This window comes from Paramormyrops kingsleyae, chromosome 2 (assembly GCF_048594095.1).
Source record: "Paramormyrops kingsleyae isolate MSU_618 chromosome 2, PKINGS_0.4, whole genome shotgun sequence".
NCBI classification, from domain to species: domain Eukaryota; kingdom Metazoa; phylum Chordata; class Actinopteri; order Osteoglossiformes; family Mormyridae; genus Paramormyrops; species Paramormyrops kingsleyae.
In genome coordinates, this window is record NC_132798.1 from 17,281,135 (window position 1) to 17,298,546 (window position 17,412).

Consider the following 17,412-nt stretch of genomic DNA (forward strand, 5'->3'; position numbering starts at 1 on the left):
CGGACTAATACGTATTCATACGTAGACATGTACATTAAAATGTACTTTAAGCAATAAACTATGGAGGACAATGCACACCATTTGATTTTATGTATTTATTAATATTTGCACTGTGTCCATTTTTCTTCATGTTGGTTACATTAAAAGTACAAATGTATTTTAGATTAAATTTATGGTAGGCTGTCTGTAACAATTAAAAATAATCTGTGGCCTTTGGATTGAATAATTTGCCTACCCCAGCTTAATATCTGTAGTCCAGGGTCGCCAACTCTTACGCATCTGGCGTGACACTCAGACTTTCTGACTCTCACGACCACGCAAGAAATCTTACAGCAAATCTATATTATTCCATTATAAACCTAAAATTAGCTACATCAAAAGCTATAGTTTGCAAACCTTACAGACTTACAAGGTAATGAAAGTGTTACATGCGTGTAAATGAGTGTGCAGACTTGTCTCGAATTGAAAATCTCACACCAGCCAGCTGATCATAGTTGAAAACCCTGGTATACAGTCCACCATGCAGTGTAATAATATTCAAAATGCTCAGATGACTGTACTTTCCTCTTATCAGGCTTGTGATATCACATGATCTTTGAAATAAATGCAACATCATTATTTAATAACATGTTATGTACAACATTATGAAAACTCATATAATAAACTCTAAGTGTTTTTGAGTATTTCTTCATCATCCTTAATTGAAAGTGAATTCATGTTTTTGTGCAGCAATTCATCATCGTTTCTTCCCTCAGAAATGTATGTGCACAATTCTCCTCCTGTAACAGATTTTCAAGGTTAAACACTTCTGCACAAAATAATTGAATTTAAAATGCATTTTGTTCATGCATACTGAAGGAGTACTTGTTTGGTTACTGAATCTTACCTCGTGTGCATGCTTGCATCTTTCCTTCTCTGGACTTTCTTTTATTTGATGCTGAAACGCCAGATGCTGTTCTGGTTAAGAAGTAAGGAGCACACAGGAAGTTAACAGAATCACACACTGTGACTTACAAAGGTCATTCTGCCATTTGTAAGACTTATTGCATCAAGCTTCCCACCTGTTTTCCCTATTGCCAATTTTTGGCAGGGTTACAGTTTTATATTTGCTGGGTTTGGGTTCTCTTCTACAGTCCGGTTCAGATTGCTTTGGTTTAACATGTGTGTTTGTACGAGCGTTCGTGTTTTCTCCAAATTGCTTTCTGCCTATAAAATAAATTCAAATGTCATGTTATTTAAACTGGCTGCGCAGCACAAAATAAATAGATTCCTTTCCAGTACTGAATTGTTGAGAATCAGTGACAGACCTTTGCTGATGCACCTGTGCAGCACATTCAGGTAATGCTGTTTCATGAGAGTCCGCATGTGTACTGTACTGTACACATTTGCAATACTGTAAAGATACTGCTTCTGTCCAGGGGTTAGGCTGGGATGCTGAAATGACACATGGAACATTATATATTACAAGGAGCAGCTTTTGTATTTCTGTTACCATATGAATTTCATCCTGTTATATCTGATTACTAGTGAACTAAATAAATTAAGCTGAGATTTGCACTTTTTTTGTTGCTGTCGAGCCAACAGAGCAGCTGCTGGTGTTTGTATGTGTACCGTTTATAGTGCATTGTCAAGCCGACTGTACTGTTTATCTACAGTAACAGATGTTATACATAAATCCATGGAAACTTTTGATTTTCTAGATCAGGGTTATTCAAATCACGGTCCTCGAGGTCCGAGCACTACTGGTTTTCCAGCCTTCCTTTACCTGTCAGTCAGGTGTGAAGCCTCTGACCAATCAGAATCAGTAATTATTAAACTAACTACCTGGGAGAACTGAAAACAAGGCCTGGATTTAGAATTGAGGTCCAGATTTGAAGAACCCTGTTCTAGATTATAGCAGCACAGATTTGTGGCCAATGATGTACTACTATGTATATAATAGCAGCTATAGCTGTTGTTGACACCTGCAGAAATGGGGCAGCCATCATAGATTTGGGAATATGTATGGCGGTTAGCTGCTGGATCTCAGATAACATAAGAACATAAGAACATAAGAACTATACAAACGAGAGGAGGCCATTCGGCCCATCGAGCTCGCTTGGGGAGAACTTAACTAATAGCTCAGAGTTGTTAAAATCTTATCTAGCTCTGATTTAAAGGAACCCAAGGATTCAGCTTGCACTACGTTATCAGGAAGACTATTCCATACTCTGACTACACGCTGTGTAAAGAAGTGCTTCCTTAAATCCAGTTTGAAATGTTCTCCCGCTAATTTCCACCTATGGCCACGAGTTCTTGTATTTGAACTAATGCTGAAGTAACTATTCGGTTGAACAGCATCCAAACCTGTTAGAATCTTATAGACCTGGATCATGTCCCCCCTCAGTCTCCTTTGCTTGAGGCTGAACAGATTTAGCTCAAATAACCTTTCCTCGTATGACATTCCTCTAAGACCAGGAATCATTCTTGTGGCCCTACGCTGCACCTTTTCTAAGGCCGCTATGTCCTTTTTAAGATATGGTGACCAAACCTGTACACAATATTCTAGGTGAGGTCTCACCAAGGAATTGTATAATCTTAGCATTACCTCCCTTGACTTAAACTCCACACACCTGGAGATGTACCCCAACATCCTATTGGCCTTTTTTATTGCTTCCCCACACTGGCGAGAATGAGACATGGAAGCATCAACATACACACCAAGGTCTTTCTCATAATCAGCTACCTTTATTTCAGTAGGTCCCATAAAATACCTGTACTTTATATTTCTGCTCCCTACATGGAGTACCTTACATTTGTCTATGTTAAATTTCATCTGCCAGGTGTCAGCCCAGTCACTAATTAAATTAAGATCCCGCTGTAGCTGCTGAGCCGCTAGTTCAGTATCTGCTACACCACCCACCTTGGTGTCATCTGCAAATTTCACCAGTTTACTGTATATATTGGTGTCTATATCATTTATGTAAATTAGGAACAAAAGTGGTCCTAAAATTGAACCCTGCGGTACCCCACTATGAACGCAGGCCCACTGTGACATCGAGCCTCTTATAACTACTCGCTGCTTCCTATCCGTTAACCAGTTATCAATCCAAGTCGCTACAGTTCCTAAAATACCTGTCGCTTTGAGTTTAAGTGAGAGCCTCTTGTGGGGAACAACATCAAAAGCCTTTTGGAAATCTAAATAGATGACATCATAGGCCTTCTTATCATCAACTTCCTGAGTAGCTTCCTCAAAAAACTCCAACAGATTTGTTAAACAGGATCTACCTCTCCTAAATCCATGCTGGCTATCCCTCAAAATGTTATTTGAGTCCAGGTAATCTACCATTTTCTCTTTGATTATAGCCTCCATAACTTTACCAGTTATACAAGTTAGACTGATTGGCCTATAGTTTGACAAATTACTTCTATCCCCTTTTTTGAAAATGGGCGTTATGTTGGCATGCTTCCAATCAGAAGGTACCACACCTTCAGATAAGGATTTTTGAAACAGTAATGTTAAGGGTCGGCAAATAATATCCCTCATCTCTTTTAACACTATAGGTAAGATGCCATCAGGGCCCTGTGATTTATTTATTTTGAGCTTAGCTAGGCTTTGCAAAACATCAGCTTCAGTTATATATATATTAGTTATAGACGATGTTGAATTAGTAATAAGAACTGGTAAGTTACTAGTGTCCTCGACAGTGAATACCCGTGCAAAACTATCATTGAACTCATTTACTATGTCAATGTCGTTTTCAATTATAAGACCCTTACTATCCTGCAGATTAGTAATTTCAGCTTTTAGAGCTCTTTTAGAGTTAAAATACTGGAAGAAACTTTTAACGTCATCCTTAGCCTCCAATGCGATCTTCCTTTCGACATTCCTTTTAGCTCGTCTAATGTCATTTTTTAATTCAGCCTGTAGATTTAGATACTCTTGCTTTATTATGTCATCATCAGTTATTTTCCATCTCTGGAACAAAGCCCTTTTCCTCCTTACTTTATACTTTATGTCCCTATTAAACCACCTAGGTTGCAATTTCCTAGATTTATTCTTGCTAGAAACAGGTATGAAGTCCTCTTGTACTTGCAATAATGTGCTTTTAAAAAATTCCCATGCCTCTTCAACAGTTTTGTTATTTAACTCCATCCAGTTCACGGTTTCTAGTTTTAATCTCATACAATTGAAGTTAGCCTTCCTAACATTATATATTTTTGATTTGGACTTTGCTCTTCGGGCACTAAACTTAACCTCAAATTTAACCATGTTATGATCGCTACTGTCAAGTGGTTCTAAAACATCTAATTTACCAATCCTGTCCTGGTTATTAGACAAAACAAGATCAAGAATGGCATCTCCCCTGGTAGGGGTGTTAACAAACTGAGTAAAAAAACAATCCTGTACTAATTCCACCATCTCAAGTTCATTTTCAGAAGAGCCAGCAACAATGTCCCACTGTATCCCCGGTAGATTAAAATCACCCATAACTACCACATCATTTTTATTGCTCATAATCCTAATATCACTGTATAACAATCTGCTTTCCTCAGCAGCTACATTGGGTGCTCTGTAACAAACACCGACAATTAGGCTATTTGAGTTTTTAGCATCTAATTTTACCCATATAGCTTCCGTACTTTTACTTATATCAGTAAGCTCCCTTGCCTGCAAGATTTCCTTTACATATACTGCAACACCACCTCCCTTCTTACCTATACGGTCTTTACGGAACAATGTGTAACCATCCATATTATATTCTTGTCCATCCTTATCACTCAGTGTGGGGAATCCAAAGATGTGGGCTTTGGATTTGGCTTAAAAGGATCCATCCTCTGTGCATTTATACCACACTTCTCATCACTGGACAAGGTGTCAGAGGCTGTGAAGTAAAAAGGAAATATTTACAGAAAAAAAATATCTTTTGACATACTGTGATTCATTTGTGTTCCCTGATTTCAAACAAAAAAATAATTTCTTACTTTTTGCATTACCATTTATCAAACAGCAGAAAGTTATTTTTTTAACAGTAAGTAAATTTAATTGTGCCAGTAAGTGTTTAGTTGTGTACGTGGATAAAAGTGTAACTTGAGTCATAATGGATAATAAATTACGACAAAAAAATAACCTGCAGGTTTTATGTGTACTATATTGAACAATCTCAACACCCCTGAAATCTCACTCGCATAGCAATTCTGTTTTATCTCTAGCAGAAACTGTTATGATAATTCAAATTTTAATTAAATTCAGTTTCATTTGTATAGTGCATTTTCACAACGTTACATTGTCTCAATGCGCTTTACAGCATCCCCACCCAAAGCCCCCAGTGGGCAAGCCAGAGGTGACAGTGGCAAGGAAAAAACTCCCTAGAAGGACGAAAGCTTTGGAGGAACCAATTTGGTTGTTCTAGCAAACAACCAAATAGCAGCCTCATTGCACACAGAATCTCCATTGGGCCCCCTATTCAGGGTACCGAGGGTAACATTACACATTGGTAACAGTACACCAGTATGTCTTCCCCTAACATCCGTTTCAAATTGCACGAAGACTCAATGTAAATGGATGTATTGCATTAAACAAATACTATTGATTGAAACATACCAATATGTTTACATCTGTGTGTACAGTAATGTCCAGCAGACCTGCAAACAGCAATAAGAAGAGAATACAAGATAAAATATATTCTAGTAACTGTGTACAGTATTTTGTTCTTTTTTAAATAATTAAAAACATTCATACTTCTGAATGTCCTATTACATAATACCTTTATTTTTTTTTAAATCGTTAAACCCTATACCATTTGCAATAAATGTTATAGTTAAAATTAATATTAATATAATGCATAAATTTACCATAATGGTCTGTTTGTAGCGTTATGTTTTCATAAAGTTACTGTTCCTACATTTTATGAATACCTGGACGTTCAATTTTATGTCACTACAAGTCACAGATAATTTGACCCATGCTGTGATACCAGATTGCTATCTCACCTTGTTGCTAAGAAGCGGCTGTTGCCTTGCCGGATAAGATGCTGCTCTTTGTATCCTTCGACGAATGTTACTTGTTTTCTCATTATTTGCTGTAAAATCCGTATGTATTTTAAAAAGTCACGCTATACTGCACCGGCATACCGCTTTGTAGGGTTCAGGTGAGCAAAGTAGAGTTCACGTGCGTCCAGTCTCTCCTGCGCATGCGTGCCCCTGGGACACTCAAAACTCGACATTGGATTTGCAATTTTTAAAAATGTGTATTTGTGGTTGTACTTTAAAAAAATCTGTAAATCTTCTTTTCATCTCTTATTCCCCATATATTATTAATCATCGGTTGACATTTTAAAGAGTTGTTGACCCTTCTTTCTCAATTGTAACCTATACGTCGAGATGAATAAACATGTATGCTATATAAGAAACATGTAATGTAAAAGTAGCCGTTTAATTTGTAATAATAGGCTAATCGTGGATATTGATGTACTACATTAGGCTTAACATTGACATGATTTGTGCAATCATATGCAAAATATATACATTTCTGAAATAATTTTGGTGTACAAGATATGACATACTCATAAAAACAACTTGCTGCATAACACATCGTCTTTTCTGAATCACCTCCTTACCCCAATTACAATAGATATGACTGATGGATGGATGGATGGATAGCTGCCACATATTTTACAAAAAAATAATAATTGATTTGTTACCTTTCACATTTCAAGTACGCCTAGTGGAGTTTGCTGTTCATTTAGCACGCTATTAGATCATTGAATTTAAAAATCATTTCCAATGAACGCTACAAACTTTGAGCTTTTTATTCATTTTGCTTGTGAACTGAATGTTTACCACATTTTTCCTATGAAATGCTGTCTTGTACCCCCGCGACCCAAGTTAGGATTCAGCGGTTTCAGAAAATGGATAGATGTTGTCTTGTCAAATAAATGTGTAAACTACACTATAGTGGATCACAAAAAGCTTGTCTATGAATGATGTATTTTAAAGTTAATATTCACAGCAAATGTAGTCCAAAATCCGCCTATCCGTTTTAGTGAGTCACTACAAATCCCTTCTCTGCAAACAGTATGTGGTAGGTGCAAATAGGTTAAAATCGCTATTGTGCCACCTATCGAGCTGTCCGGGTAACTGCACGGCTCAGTTCAGGTGTTTCTCCCCACTTCCTGTTTTCTGGATCATACTATTTTTCCGACTCCAATTTCTGACGCGGGGTCAGCTAACCGAACCCATATTACAGCTGAATTATTTACGACAAAAAGGTGAAACTGATCTAGAGTCAGGAGTCCGGGACACTTTAATCTCGGTCTCTTAAAGGGAAGCAGAATTAACTGTACTGACAGCTTTGATTTCGCTGTTAGCTAGCTAGGTAGCAAGTCTGCTAAAAATCCACAGCCAAGATGCCGGTAAGTTCATCTTAATTAAACCAAGCCGGTTATTAAGACGTAATTGGCCTTTTTATGTTAATTACATATGACCAGTATAAGAATTGGGAAAACCGGTTTACTAACTAGATATATCAGTCTTCGTATCTGCAATCCACTGGGTCTGGATAGCTAAGAAAGTAGCAAGGGCGGTAGCATATAAACTGGTCTGGCTAGTTAGCAGTTAGCTCTGTGTATTAAGGGGCTGTAAATAGTGGCTGCAGTTCAGACGGAAGGGATGACAGGCGGTTTTAAAATACCTAGATTGTTGCCTTTGGCTCCATACGTCGATTCGTAAATCGGTTACACAAATGATAAATGGAAAGGCTGCTGTGCTTTTTGTGGAGGCTGAGTGGTTTGCTAGGTAATTTATATTTTAATGTATAAACAAAAAAATCATGTCTGTTCAAGTTATGAAATCCGCACGATGACAATCCTTTTGCCAATAAGGTTCATTGTTTTACTAAGGAAACAGTTAAAACTTTATAGTTCGTTTAGCTGGCCGACTAAATCAGTGTTTGTGGATTTCAGGCTTATCATTCAAATCTGATGGATATGAACACTAAACTGGTCGGTAATATGGCCATGCTGCCGCTGAAAACACAGTTTAAGGGTCCCGCTCCCAAAGAGAGTAAGTGCTGTCGAACCATGCAGTTTGTGTGCATGGATACATGAACTTACTGTACGTTAAGCTAACCTTTATGTAAAACTGCTTATTGCCATCGTTTTCCCATTTTATTCCCATTTTCTTCAGTATTTTACGACTTAATTTTTACAAGATTAAGCATTCGTGATTTTAAAAACTGTAAAGTTTTTTAGTAACTTTGACAGTAGAAAAAGTCCGCTGGCTTACTGTTACAGCAAAAGACTCCGACATCATTGATGAAGCTATCTACTACTTTAAAGCCAACGTCTTTTTCAAGAACTACGAAATCAAGGTAAGAAAATTACCACAAAAATACGTGCACATATTGTCAAAAAAGGAAGCTGTATTCTTGATCAGCTGTTTATTAGGCGTATATGTGCCTATGCACAGACGTACTATTTTTCTTGTCATGCACGAAATTTGAAGGTATTAAAGTTGTGACACCCCACCCCCCAGAACGAGGCAGACAGAACATTGATCTATGTGACACTATACATCTCAGAATGTCTCAAGAAACTACAGAAGGTAGGTTTGTCTCCAGACGGTGACTTACTAACACTAACGCTGGTCTTCTGTCTGCATTGATGACACAGTAGTTGATAGGTAACATATGTGTACAGTGTTAACCCCACTACTGGGTAAATTGCACTATTAACCACTTTATTCATTGTAATCAGTTCAATTTCCATGTTCTTTTTAATTCATGATTGTTTTTAGAAGTTAACAATAGGTTCTTGTGTTTTGTGCTGAACACAAGTTAACATGTTAATGCTACAATGTAAACCCTTAGTATATTATTCAGTATTATTATAGTAAATTATATTATTAGAATTATGAAGTAATGGTTCAGTTGTAAGCAGATGTAAATATACTTATGCAGTGCAGCACAAAGAACCAGGGAGAAAAGGAGATGTACACTCTAGGCATCACCAACTTTCCCATCCCCGGGGAGCCGGGGTTCCCCCTTAACGCCATGTACGCCAGGCCTGTCGACAAGCAGGAAGAGGGTAAGGGTGCTCTGCCGAGAAATTCTCCTGTAGAAGAACCTTGATTGTGGGGGAGGGGATCTCAGAAAATATGTTCAAGCTCTGGAGAGTCGAGCAGCTGCAAGATGCTGGCGATCAGATTTGGATGTAAGCATCTGATGGAAAACCGTTCCGATGCTCACATTCAGTGTTGCACTTACTGTTTATGGGATGAACAAAGCATGTGATCCCACAGGAACGCCTGCCCTCCAGATGGGTGATATCACACATTGTGTCTGCTGTTGTCTATGCTGACTCCTCTTTACGCTCTATAGAAACCATGAGGGCGTACTTGCAGCAGGTCCGACAAGAGACTGGCCTCAGGCTGTGCGACAAGGTTTTTGACCCCGAGACAGACAAACCCAGCAAGGTGAGAGTTTTGCATAATCTTTCACTTTTTTTTTGTAAGCTGTTAGATGCTGCACAGATATGGATTGATTTAATCTTTTGGAACTGCTGGAAAGCCTACCCGTTTATGCTAGAAAAAAATCCATATGGAAATGTAGAAAATATCCATATGGAATTGATAGATGTCCCATCTTGATAGATCCCCATACTATACCTATTTAAAGAAACTACCATTTGAATTTATCATTTTCTGCTTGCAGACATGACCTTTTAAAAGTAGTTAGGCTTTAAAAGGAAGATTTTTTCTTGTCTTATTCAGTTCAAATATTTTTAATTTTGTGAATGCCATTATTATTATTCAGACTGTTAGAAATGGTTAAAATCAGCATCAGAACATATGAAGCCACTTGACCACTTTTCCACGACCCATGGCTGTGATAGTCCTCAGACAAGGCTGTGGATTTGTAACATAATTTAACCTCATAAGTTTGTCACAGGTCATATTGCCATCCATCTTTTAATTTACACCTGGGGATAACATCCACTTGGACAGAGCACATGTGATTTCCTCTGTGGCATCTTAAAATATGAAACTAATTGCTTTCCACGGCTGATAATTCAATTATGTTCTTAAGATAAAACACAAAGTTGTTTATAGCTAGAATATATGCAGACTGATATTTCTAAGTACTTTTGACATCCCGTTTTGTTTCCTGTGTTTCCCCATGCGTCCAGGTAATTTTATGTATGGTCTGCATGTTTAGGTTTTTGTCTTTTTAAAATAAATTTTCCCTTTCAGAAATGACACCTTTTTTAGTGGCTGTATGTCCAATACACTTGTTTGCCACAGTGATACGATTTGTCCCATCAAATCAACCAGGTGACATTGCTGCCCCAGCTGATATCAGATTTATGCACAATGTCTTTTTTTAATCTGGTAACTTCAGACCATATTTTACCCTTGTACTCTTCTTTGAAAAGGGCTTCTTCATTGTATTCAATTTCACTTGAGCTGTATAACCTGAAGCGTCACTGTCACAGTGCTGATCATTCTGCCCTCTCTGTCCCCAGTGGTGGCTTTGCTTTGTGAAGAAACAGTTCATGAACAAAAGCCTGTCGGCACCAGGACAGTAGGCAGCGTCGCGGCGCGTCGTCTTCAAACACGTTCAGGGTTTTTATACAGTTTATGGGTGTCAGAATACTAAGCCTTCAGCCGTGGAAGGTCTATTTATCGTGTCAAGTATGTGCTTAATAAACGGCCAGCAACGTTAACTTTTCAAATGGTGTCTTAATCTTTCATTTTAGATGTTTACCATTTGTCTGAGGTGATTGGTTTTGTAACACTGGCTTAAAGCACCACAGACTGTTAGAGACAGAACACATTTCACATTTTATTGGGGTCAAATTCAATACACATTACACAGGAGTAACAGGATGAGAGATACAAATAAACATACTGGGTAAGACCTTAAAAAAATAAGGGGTACAAATTTGCATGCCAGTGCAACCTGAAACGACGGGCAGCTGAGGAGCAGGTGAGTGCGATTCTTCTCGTATTGCTTCATGGCGTCCGCTATGCTCGGCTCCTGGCGTGTGAGTACAGTGAGCACCGGTCTGTGTAGTGCTGTGGTCAAGGGGAAGCACTAAACCTACACCAAACCCATTCTGCTAAAGCTAGCTCTACCGGAAACGACCCTCGCTAAGTGAGCAGGTTAAATTTAAAGCTCCTTCCTTTGGGCCTTGGACTACAGAAGCATTAGATATTTCGTGAACAGGTAAAACCCGGGAAGTTGCCGGACAGTGCGAACACCCCACCAGTGCTTTACAGTCTCACGTGATGCATGCTTAAACAAGGAACCCCCCCTCCCCCAGACAGTAAAATATAATTGGCACATTCAGTAAAAAGGGCTATTCTCCTCACAACCTCATAACAAACCCTTTCTATTGTCCTTACCAAAAGTCGATGACTAGTGCCAACACACACCTCAGGTTCACTGGTCTGCATGCGCTCTGAAGCGGCATGTAGCTGCTTAGCGTGGACCACAGGGAATTTCAAGGCCAGGTCCAGCTAGCCCTGGAGGTGAAAGACATGCACCAGGCACCTGGAAAACACCTGCTGAGCTCCTTCCCCTCAAAAGGCTGCCTGCAGTATGAAACACTTATACGCTGCATAGGCCTGTTTAGGTGAGACTTCTAAATGAACTGTGTGTTACTGAGCTGACCGTGAGCAGGAGGAACAATCCCACATGGAAATGTAACCGCTCTGCCTGAGCGGAGGGGAAGGGGGCACATCCACACAGGCAGGGGATTCACTAAACCCAGCAAAACAGCAGTGAGATGTGGAGGGGAGTGCAGATGCCAGGGTGGTACACGGGGGGACGGGCATCACAGCTGGTTTGATACATTTTTAGGTCATCATAAAACAAGCAGTCAAAAATGAACAGTCCTGTGACAATGACAATCATGTAAATGTATGACCAAAAAAAAAAAAAAAAAAAGACTACTTGTTTACGAGAGACAGCATTGTGTAAAACTGTACACAAGGAGGATCGAAGGTGTGGGGGTGGCACTAATGAGCCCCTTAGGAGCAGGTTAAATTCTTGGGACGTTCAGGCTATTTATGAGATGTGTGTCAGGAACAATGGAAACTGGCTTTTATTAATTATAGTCCGATTATGACCAACAAAGAGAACAAATTGCATAAGAAACCTGGTATAAAGTAGAAACATTTCAGCAGCAGATAAAAAAGCAATTAATTTACAGTAGTGACATATCTTACATCAGTCTTCGAAATAAATAAAATTAAATATACACTTCCAGGAAGGAAATCAAAACTTGTTCAACTGGTGGGCATTGCATGTTCATCCATCTAGGAAACAAGACCCTCACTCCCACCCCAACCCCCAGTCAACAGAAGAAGGATGCAAAGGGGTGACCATTTTCCTCAGGAAGTTTTGTTTCCTTAGCTGGGGGGGGGAGAAAAACGTATAAAATATTTCCTGATTACAAAAGCAAATATTTAGGACTCGTTAAGCAAAACTAAAGGGTGAATTACATTACTGCTGAATGAGGAGTGAGTGAACACCACCCAGCAGCTGCATTTATTCACACGTCAAATTCAAGAAGGAGCACTGAATAGCAGAACCCCCCCACGATGTCATCAGAGGATCACCGGGTCACAAGTCCGCTTCCCAGGCCACTACCGACTTTGAACATAAAATTAGAACAAGTCTTCACAGTGCTTAAGACACTGGTCTCCTGTGCATCCAGGCATAAATCTTGAAACGTACCATAAAAGCTGTTCTCGTACCCTTTTTACTGGGATTACGTGGCACTGATTAACACTAAATGTTGCGATTCAGCCATGGCTTACCCTGGATGCTCCGGTAACAGCAGTGCCGGCCTAGTCGAATGCCATCTCTTGACTTTTCCTTACACAACGGGCCACCTTCCTCTTGAACTCGCCATTGGGGTCCTCCCTCCACTCTTTCTGCAAGACCCAACAGAACCATTTACCCAAAGGCCTTCACAGTGCCGAGAGAAAGAGAGAGTCCCAAATTAGGTCAGGGGGAAATTATTAGCTCAGGCAAACTCTGAAGTGCTCAGGTAGAACAAATTTCTTGACATACCGCAAACCCCTGGGAGTAGAAGCGACCATCCCGTCAACTATTCAAATCCCAAAGCTGCCATCGCTGTTCAATTACGATATAGTCCAGAATGCTTTTTAGCCATTAAACCACAAAGAGTTCCAGTTGTCTTGGTGGGACCATTTAGCCTCATGATTAGCTGAATTAGCTGGAACTAAGAGCGCCAGGGCACAGGCCACCATAACTGAAGGAGCTAAATGCTCCATAATCCACAGTATGGGTGACCATATCAATTCTCAACAGGTCTACCCTAGAGTAATTCCCTTTCAGCCCAATGAACTCATATCAAATTGTAGTTAATCACTGTCATTCACCCCTATTACCCCTCGAAGCACTGCACTGAAATGAATTTCACGAATTTTACGAATGCAACGTCAATCAAGCATATTTGAGGACAGAAAAGACTTCAACAGTCACCGAGTAAACAAAAGGAGAAGTGGCAGTACAACTGATATTAACACTGCCCGGCAGGAGCTGAGCTTCACTCTCTGCATCAGGAGCTAAATGGTATGTGCTTCAGCGGGTTAGGACATTGTTCAAATCCCATAGCTGACAAAGAGATGTCACTGTTGGGTCCCTGAGCAAGGCCCTTAACCCCCAATTGCTCCGGGTAGTCTCTGCCTGTTCTCTCAAAAAAATATCCATAGAAAAAAAGCATCTATTAAATGATGTGTTAAACACCTGCCGAAGAAGGAACCATCCCCCTTGGTCAGAGGACAGTAAGGGAGGGAGGCAGACTCACGGCAGCATCCACGTTAGCGGGCGAGTCGCTGTTGGGGTCTGCTAGCATGGAGATCACGCTGATCATGATGGTCTCCACAGTGTGGATGGGTAGCCAGCGCTCCTCCGGCTTCTCGTAGCCAAACTTGTCCTCTCCCGGCTCGTGCAGAATGGAAATGCACACGTCTCCATTCTTTGCCACTGGTGGGGCAGTCGGTTGCAAAAATAATAACCAGTTAACAAGCCTGAATCTGGAAGACTTGAGGAAATGGATGCAGAAGGTGATCGAGATTCAAGCACACTTTACTGGCTCCAGTTCAATACTATATTGACTAGAGTGGAAAACACGACCACACATGGTAAACAGACGTGCAAGGGGAGAACAGTGAGGAATCCGCATGAAAAATCAGCACAATTTGAGTTCTTACCATTCGGATGCCAGATTTCAGTAATAAACTTCATCTTGGGAGGTCGCAGTGGGTAGTCATAGGGAAAGGTCAGGTAGGCTTTGAAAAAGCCTCCCTCACTTCAGAAAGAAAAAGGAGCACAGGAAAGAATTAAAGCTGATATTTATGCGACCTAAGAGACCAAAAGGACTGCATGCGTGATTATTTTCATTACCAAGAACACGAAGAACAAATAACCAAATATACAAAACACAGGACATCGAGGTCTCCCGCTGATATAACAGGTCAGTAACGGAAGCTTGTCGCTCATCACATCCCCCCCACTTACAACAGTGTGTCCTGCGGGCCTATGATGACAACCTCCCACTTGTAGATGTCGTCATCATCTATGAGGCCAGCAGAAAATCCTTCCACCGGGTTCTTGTTGAGCTCTAATGGTGAAAACACACAGCCACAGGGCACAATAATTTTAGGGGTGGGATACAGGCATCATGAAGCTGAACATGCAGATGGGATAACTGCAGTGACACACAGGCAAAAAATGATAGGCGTCATGTACCTTTGGGGGGGCGGGGGGGGGGGGTTTGCGCTTAAAGTACGATGTGGAAAGTACAAAATTAGTTATTTAAAATGGCAACAAGTATGAAGAGAAAACCACTGGTGATGGAGGAAGTATGTTCAATATTCACTGCATATGTGAAACGTGTATTTGTGTACATAAATTTTGTATTGCTATTTATTTTTATTGGCTGTTGTAACAAGTAAATTTCCCTGTTGTGGGATCAATGCAGTCTTATCCTATCCTAAGATACCCCCCCTGCAGTGATCACAACCTCACACAGCCAACGCCATCAGAATAATGTCATCGCCTGTCAACTATGAGTTCATACTGCATTGAAGATATTCCACTTTACACCAGGTTTAAAATTGTAATATCACACTAAATATTACAGATGACACATAATATATGCAAAGCTATGTTGCTTCTGGAAAGATCAAGGACTTATGTAGATGAGCGTGCCTGTCCGAGGTAACTGGACATGCTATAAGCAGATGTCAGCTTCTCATATAATGAAGGATCAGACTCCATCTTGGCACTTTCAATTCAGTTTGAGCATGACACACAGTGACACAAACTGGCCCCACCTACTTCGTGTTCTGTTCCCCCCCCCCCAATAGATAGCACGACATTGACGCTACTGGATCACTGGCAGAAGAAAACATTCTGAAATGAGTAATGTATCCCTAAAAGAATGTCATTTTATCACACCCCACTGTATGACACACTGTCATAACTTCTATTCACCAAACCATTCACTCGCCCCACCTAGCTCTCTACACACACATCCTTATGCCAACACTCCTGTTTCTCAGAACATCTACCATTCAACACAGTAGGGATTCTTAAAAATGTCCCCTTATGTACAATAATTAAATATTCTGATTCCTATTTCAGCACCACAAAACTGGTGGTTGAAATAATTACCCACAAAGTCAACTAACCAACAAACCCTTCCTCTGTGAACCAGGTGTGTTGGAATAAAAAAACAGAACATCTATATGGAGGGGCATTCTACCCAGACAGCTCCCCATGTGCTATTCCAGCTCATACACAATTAGCTGTGTACAGCACACTGTAACAAGTACAGTAACACCAGGAACAATGACACAATATTCATCCACATATCAATATAACAGTCCAAATGAAAGCCTTAGTGCCTCCATAATATGCTGAAATCCAGTTGTAACATTTGATACTAGGAATAACACACCATTGTATACGTATGACCTGACATTGTTGCATTAACAATGTTCTTTCATTAATATCTTTTTCTCCAAAACTGCTATGTTCATTTGTTATCAGTCACTGGAAGCTCAGCCTAGCTTGTACCTAAACAGGCTTCTTGACGGCTCTGTGCATGTAACATATCTGCCTCACTTGTCTGTTGCTTTGGACAAAAGTGTCAGGCAGATAAATAAACGTAAACACAAGTGGTTGCATTATTCATGCTTGTAACTCACCGTGATGTTCAATAGGGATAAGAGTGTGACCAAAAAGAAAATCTGAGTATCCCACCTGTTTTAATTATACATGTTTTATAGACACAAAATTGAGAAATTATAACACAGTCATCTGAACTGCACAACTTTCATGTCAATGATAAAACAAATATTTTGTGGGGCAGGGGTAAATTATATTTTTTGTTTTTCAGTCATTTCCAGCACAAAAAAAACATACAAGACACATTTTGGACTTCTTAATGGATTTGATCAGAAATAGGATGTTAGAATCGATATGTATTTTGCATGTTAGAAATGCAGCATGGCAAATATTTAGCCATTTGCCTGGTCGTAAGCTGGTGATCTAAGGAGCCGAGTGTATGAGAATGCTATTAAGACAGCTAACCAAGTAACTCACGTCGAGGCAAATAAGACTTTTTCTTTGTTCATCATTAGACGAACAGGCTAATTATAACCATATGTATACGTTCCACTATCGTGTTGCGTAGGGACCTAATTTTAACCCAAAACAGCGCTCGAGGTAGCTGAATAAGATCGTCTCATTACACCGTCAAGAGCCACATCACCGCAGATCTGTATCCTGGATAAATATAGCTATGGATTTTTACATGTTTTTGTTTCTTATGAGACACTAAATTTACTCAAGTATATAAAAAGCTAACAAAAGTTATTCAATGGCTCAGCCCTATAAAATCAATGGATTAACTAGTGCGCTTGAACATACAAGTTGAATAATAACATTAAAACCAAGACAGTAAGTTTGCTAACGTGCTATTAAGAGTGCCTCATAAACTCGATATGCGTTTCGCGCTAGGAGAGAGGTAATGGGGGGTCACTGACCCAAAGCCAAACGGTGTAAACAAACACACGGCTATGGACACTTAATAAGGCGGCGTCCGGCGTCCATACTTTACTATTTTTAACAGCACGACAATTAGCTAGCTACCTTAAGGGCAACGTCCCTTACCTGCCAGTTGTTTTCGGAGAAGCAGCGCTGATTGTTCAGTCATTGTATGTGGGCTAACACAAAAAAAAATACAGTCGCAGTTCTCGCCGAAACGTACTGTGAAATAAATAAAACAAAATGAAATGGACTCCGCCGATTAGCTTTCACTGGCTCCCTGACTGCCCCTGTGTCTGACACATTTAGGGCTCTCAGCTAAAGACCCCCCTGCGCGCATGCGC

The 17,412-nt window shown here is 40.0% G+C and overlaps 2 protein-coding genes across 3 annotated transcripts; one reads left to right on the forward strand and one right to left on the reverse strand.

Moving 5' to 3' along the window:
- The first annotated feature begins 7,118 nt into the window (after positions 1-7,118).
- LOC111855110 (actin-related protein 2/3 complex subunit 3-B) lies at positions 7,119-10,712 on the forward strand. 2 transcript variants are annotated; one of them, XM_023833785.2, is made up of 7 exons: positions 7,119-7,394; positions 7,944-8,043; positions 8,274-8,350; positions 8,515-8,583; positions 8,939-9,065; positions 9,359-9,453; positions 10,503-10,712. In XM_023833785.2, exons 1-7 carry the CDS (start codon positions 7,389-7,391, stop codon positions 10,563-10,565), a joined length of 537 nt encoding a protein of 178 aa, XP_023689553.1. In that variant the 5' UTR covers positions 7,119-7,388; the 3' UTR covers positions 10,566-10,712. The 2 variants fall into 2 exon arrangements, with proteins under 2 accessions (XP_023689553.1, XP_023689554.1); XM_023833786.2 differs by lacking the exon at positions 7,119-7,394 and adding an exon at positions 7,450-7,776.
- A 97-nt stretch (positions 10,713-10,809) lies between these two features.
- Positions 10,810-17,398, reverse strand: ube2g1b (ubiquitin-conjugating enzyme E2G 1b (UBC7 homolog, yeast)). Its single transcript, XM_023833819.2, has 6 exons — positions 17,195-17,398; positions 14,534-14,636; positions 14,227-14,324; positions 13,821-13,999; positions 12,805-12,921; positions 10,810-12,397 (listed from the first exon to the last, which is right to left on the reverse strand). The coding sequence occupies exons 1-5, from the start codon at positions 17,235-17,237 to the stop codon at positions 12,835-12,837; spliced, it is 510 nt and encodes a 169-aa protein (XP_023689587.1). The 5' UTR covers positions 17,238-17,398; the 3' UTR covers positions 10,810-12,397; positions 12,805-12,834.
- Between the last annotated feature and the right edge of the window lie 14 nt (positions 17,399-17,412).

Excerpts from the sequence above, each read along its gene's own strand:
- ube2g1b (XM_023833819.2), bottom strand. The coding sequence starts at position 17,237 with ATGACTGAACAATCAGCGCTGCTTCTCCGAAAACAACTGGCAG. Across the intron at positions 14,325-14,533 it reads GGCCCGCAGGACACACTGTT|TGAGGGAGGCTTTTTCAAAG; the intron begins GTAAGTGGGGGG and ends TTCTTTCTGAAG. Across the intron at positions 14,000-14,226 it reads TGAAATCTGGCATCCGAATG|TGGCAAAGAATGGAGACGTG; the intron begins GTAAGAACTCAA and ends CTGCCCCACCAG.
- LOC111855110 (XM_023833785.2), top strand. Across the intron at positions 8,584-8,938 it reads GTCTCAAGAAACTACAGAAG|TGCAGCACAAAGAACCAGGG; the intron begins GTAGGTTTGTCT and ends ATACTTATGCAG. Across the intron at positions 9,066-9,358 it reads TGTCGACAAGCAGGAAGAGG|AAACCATGAGGGCGTACTTG; the intron begins GTAAGGGTGCTC and ends TACGCTCTATAG.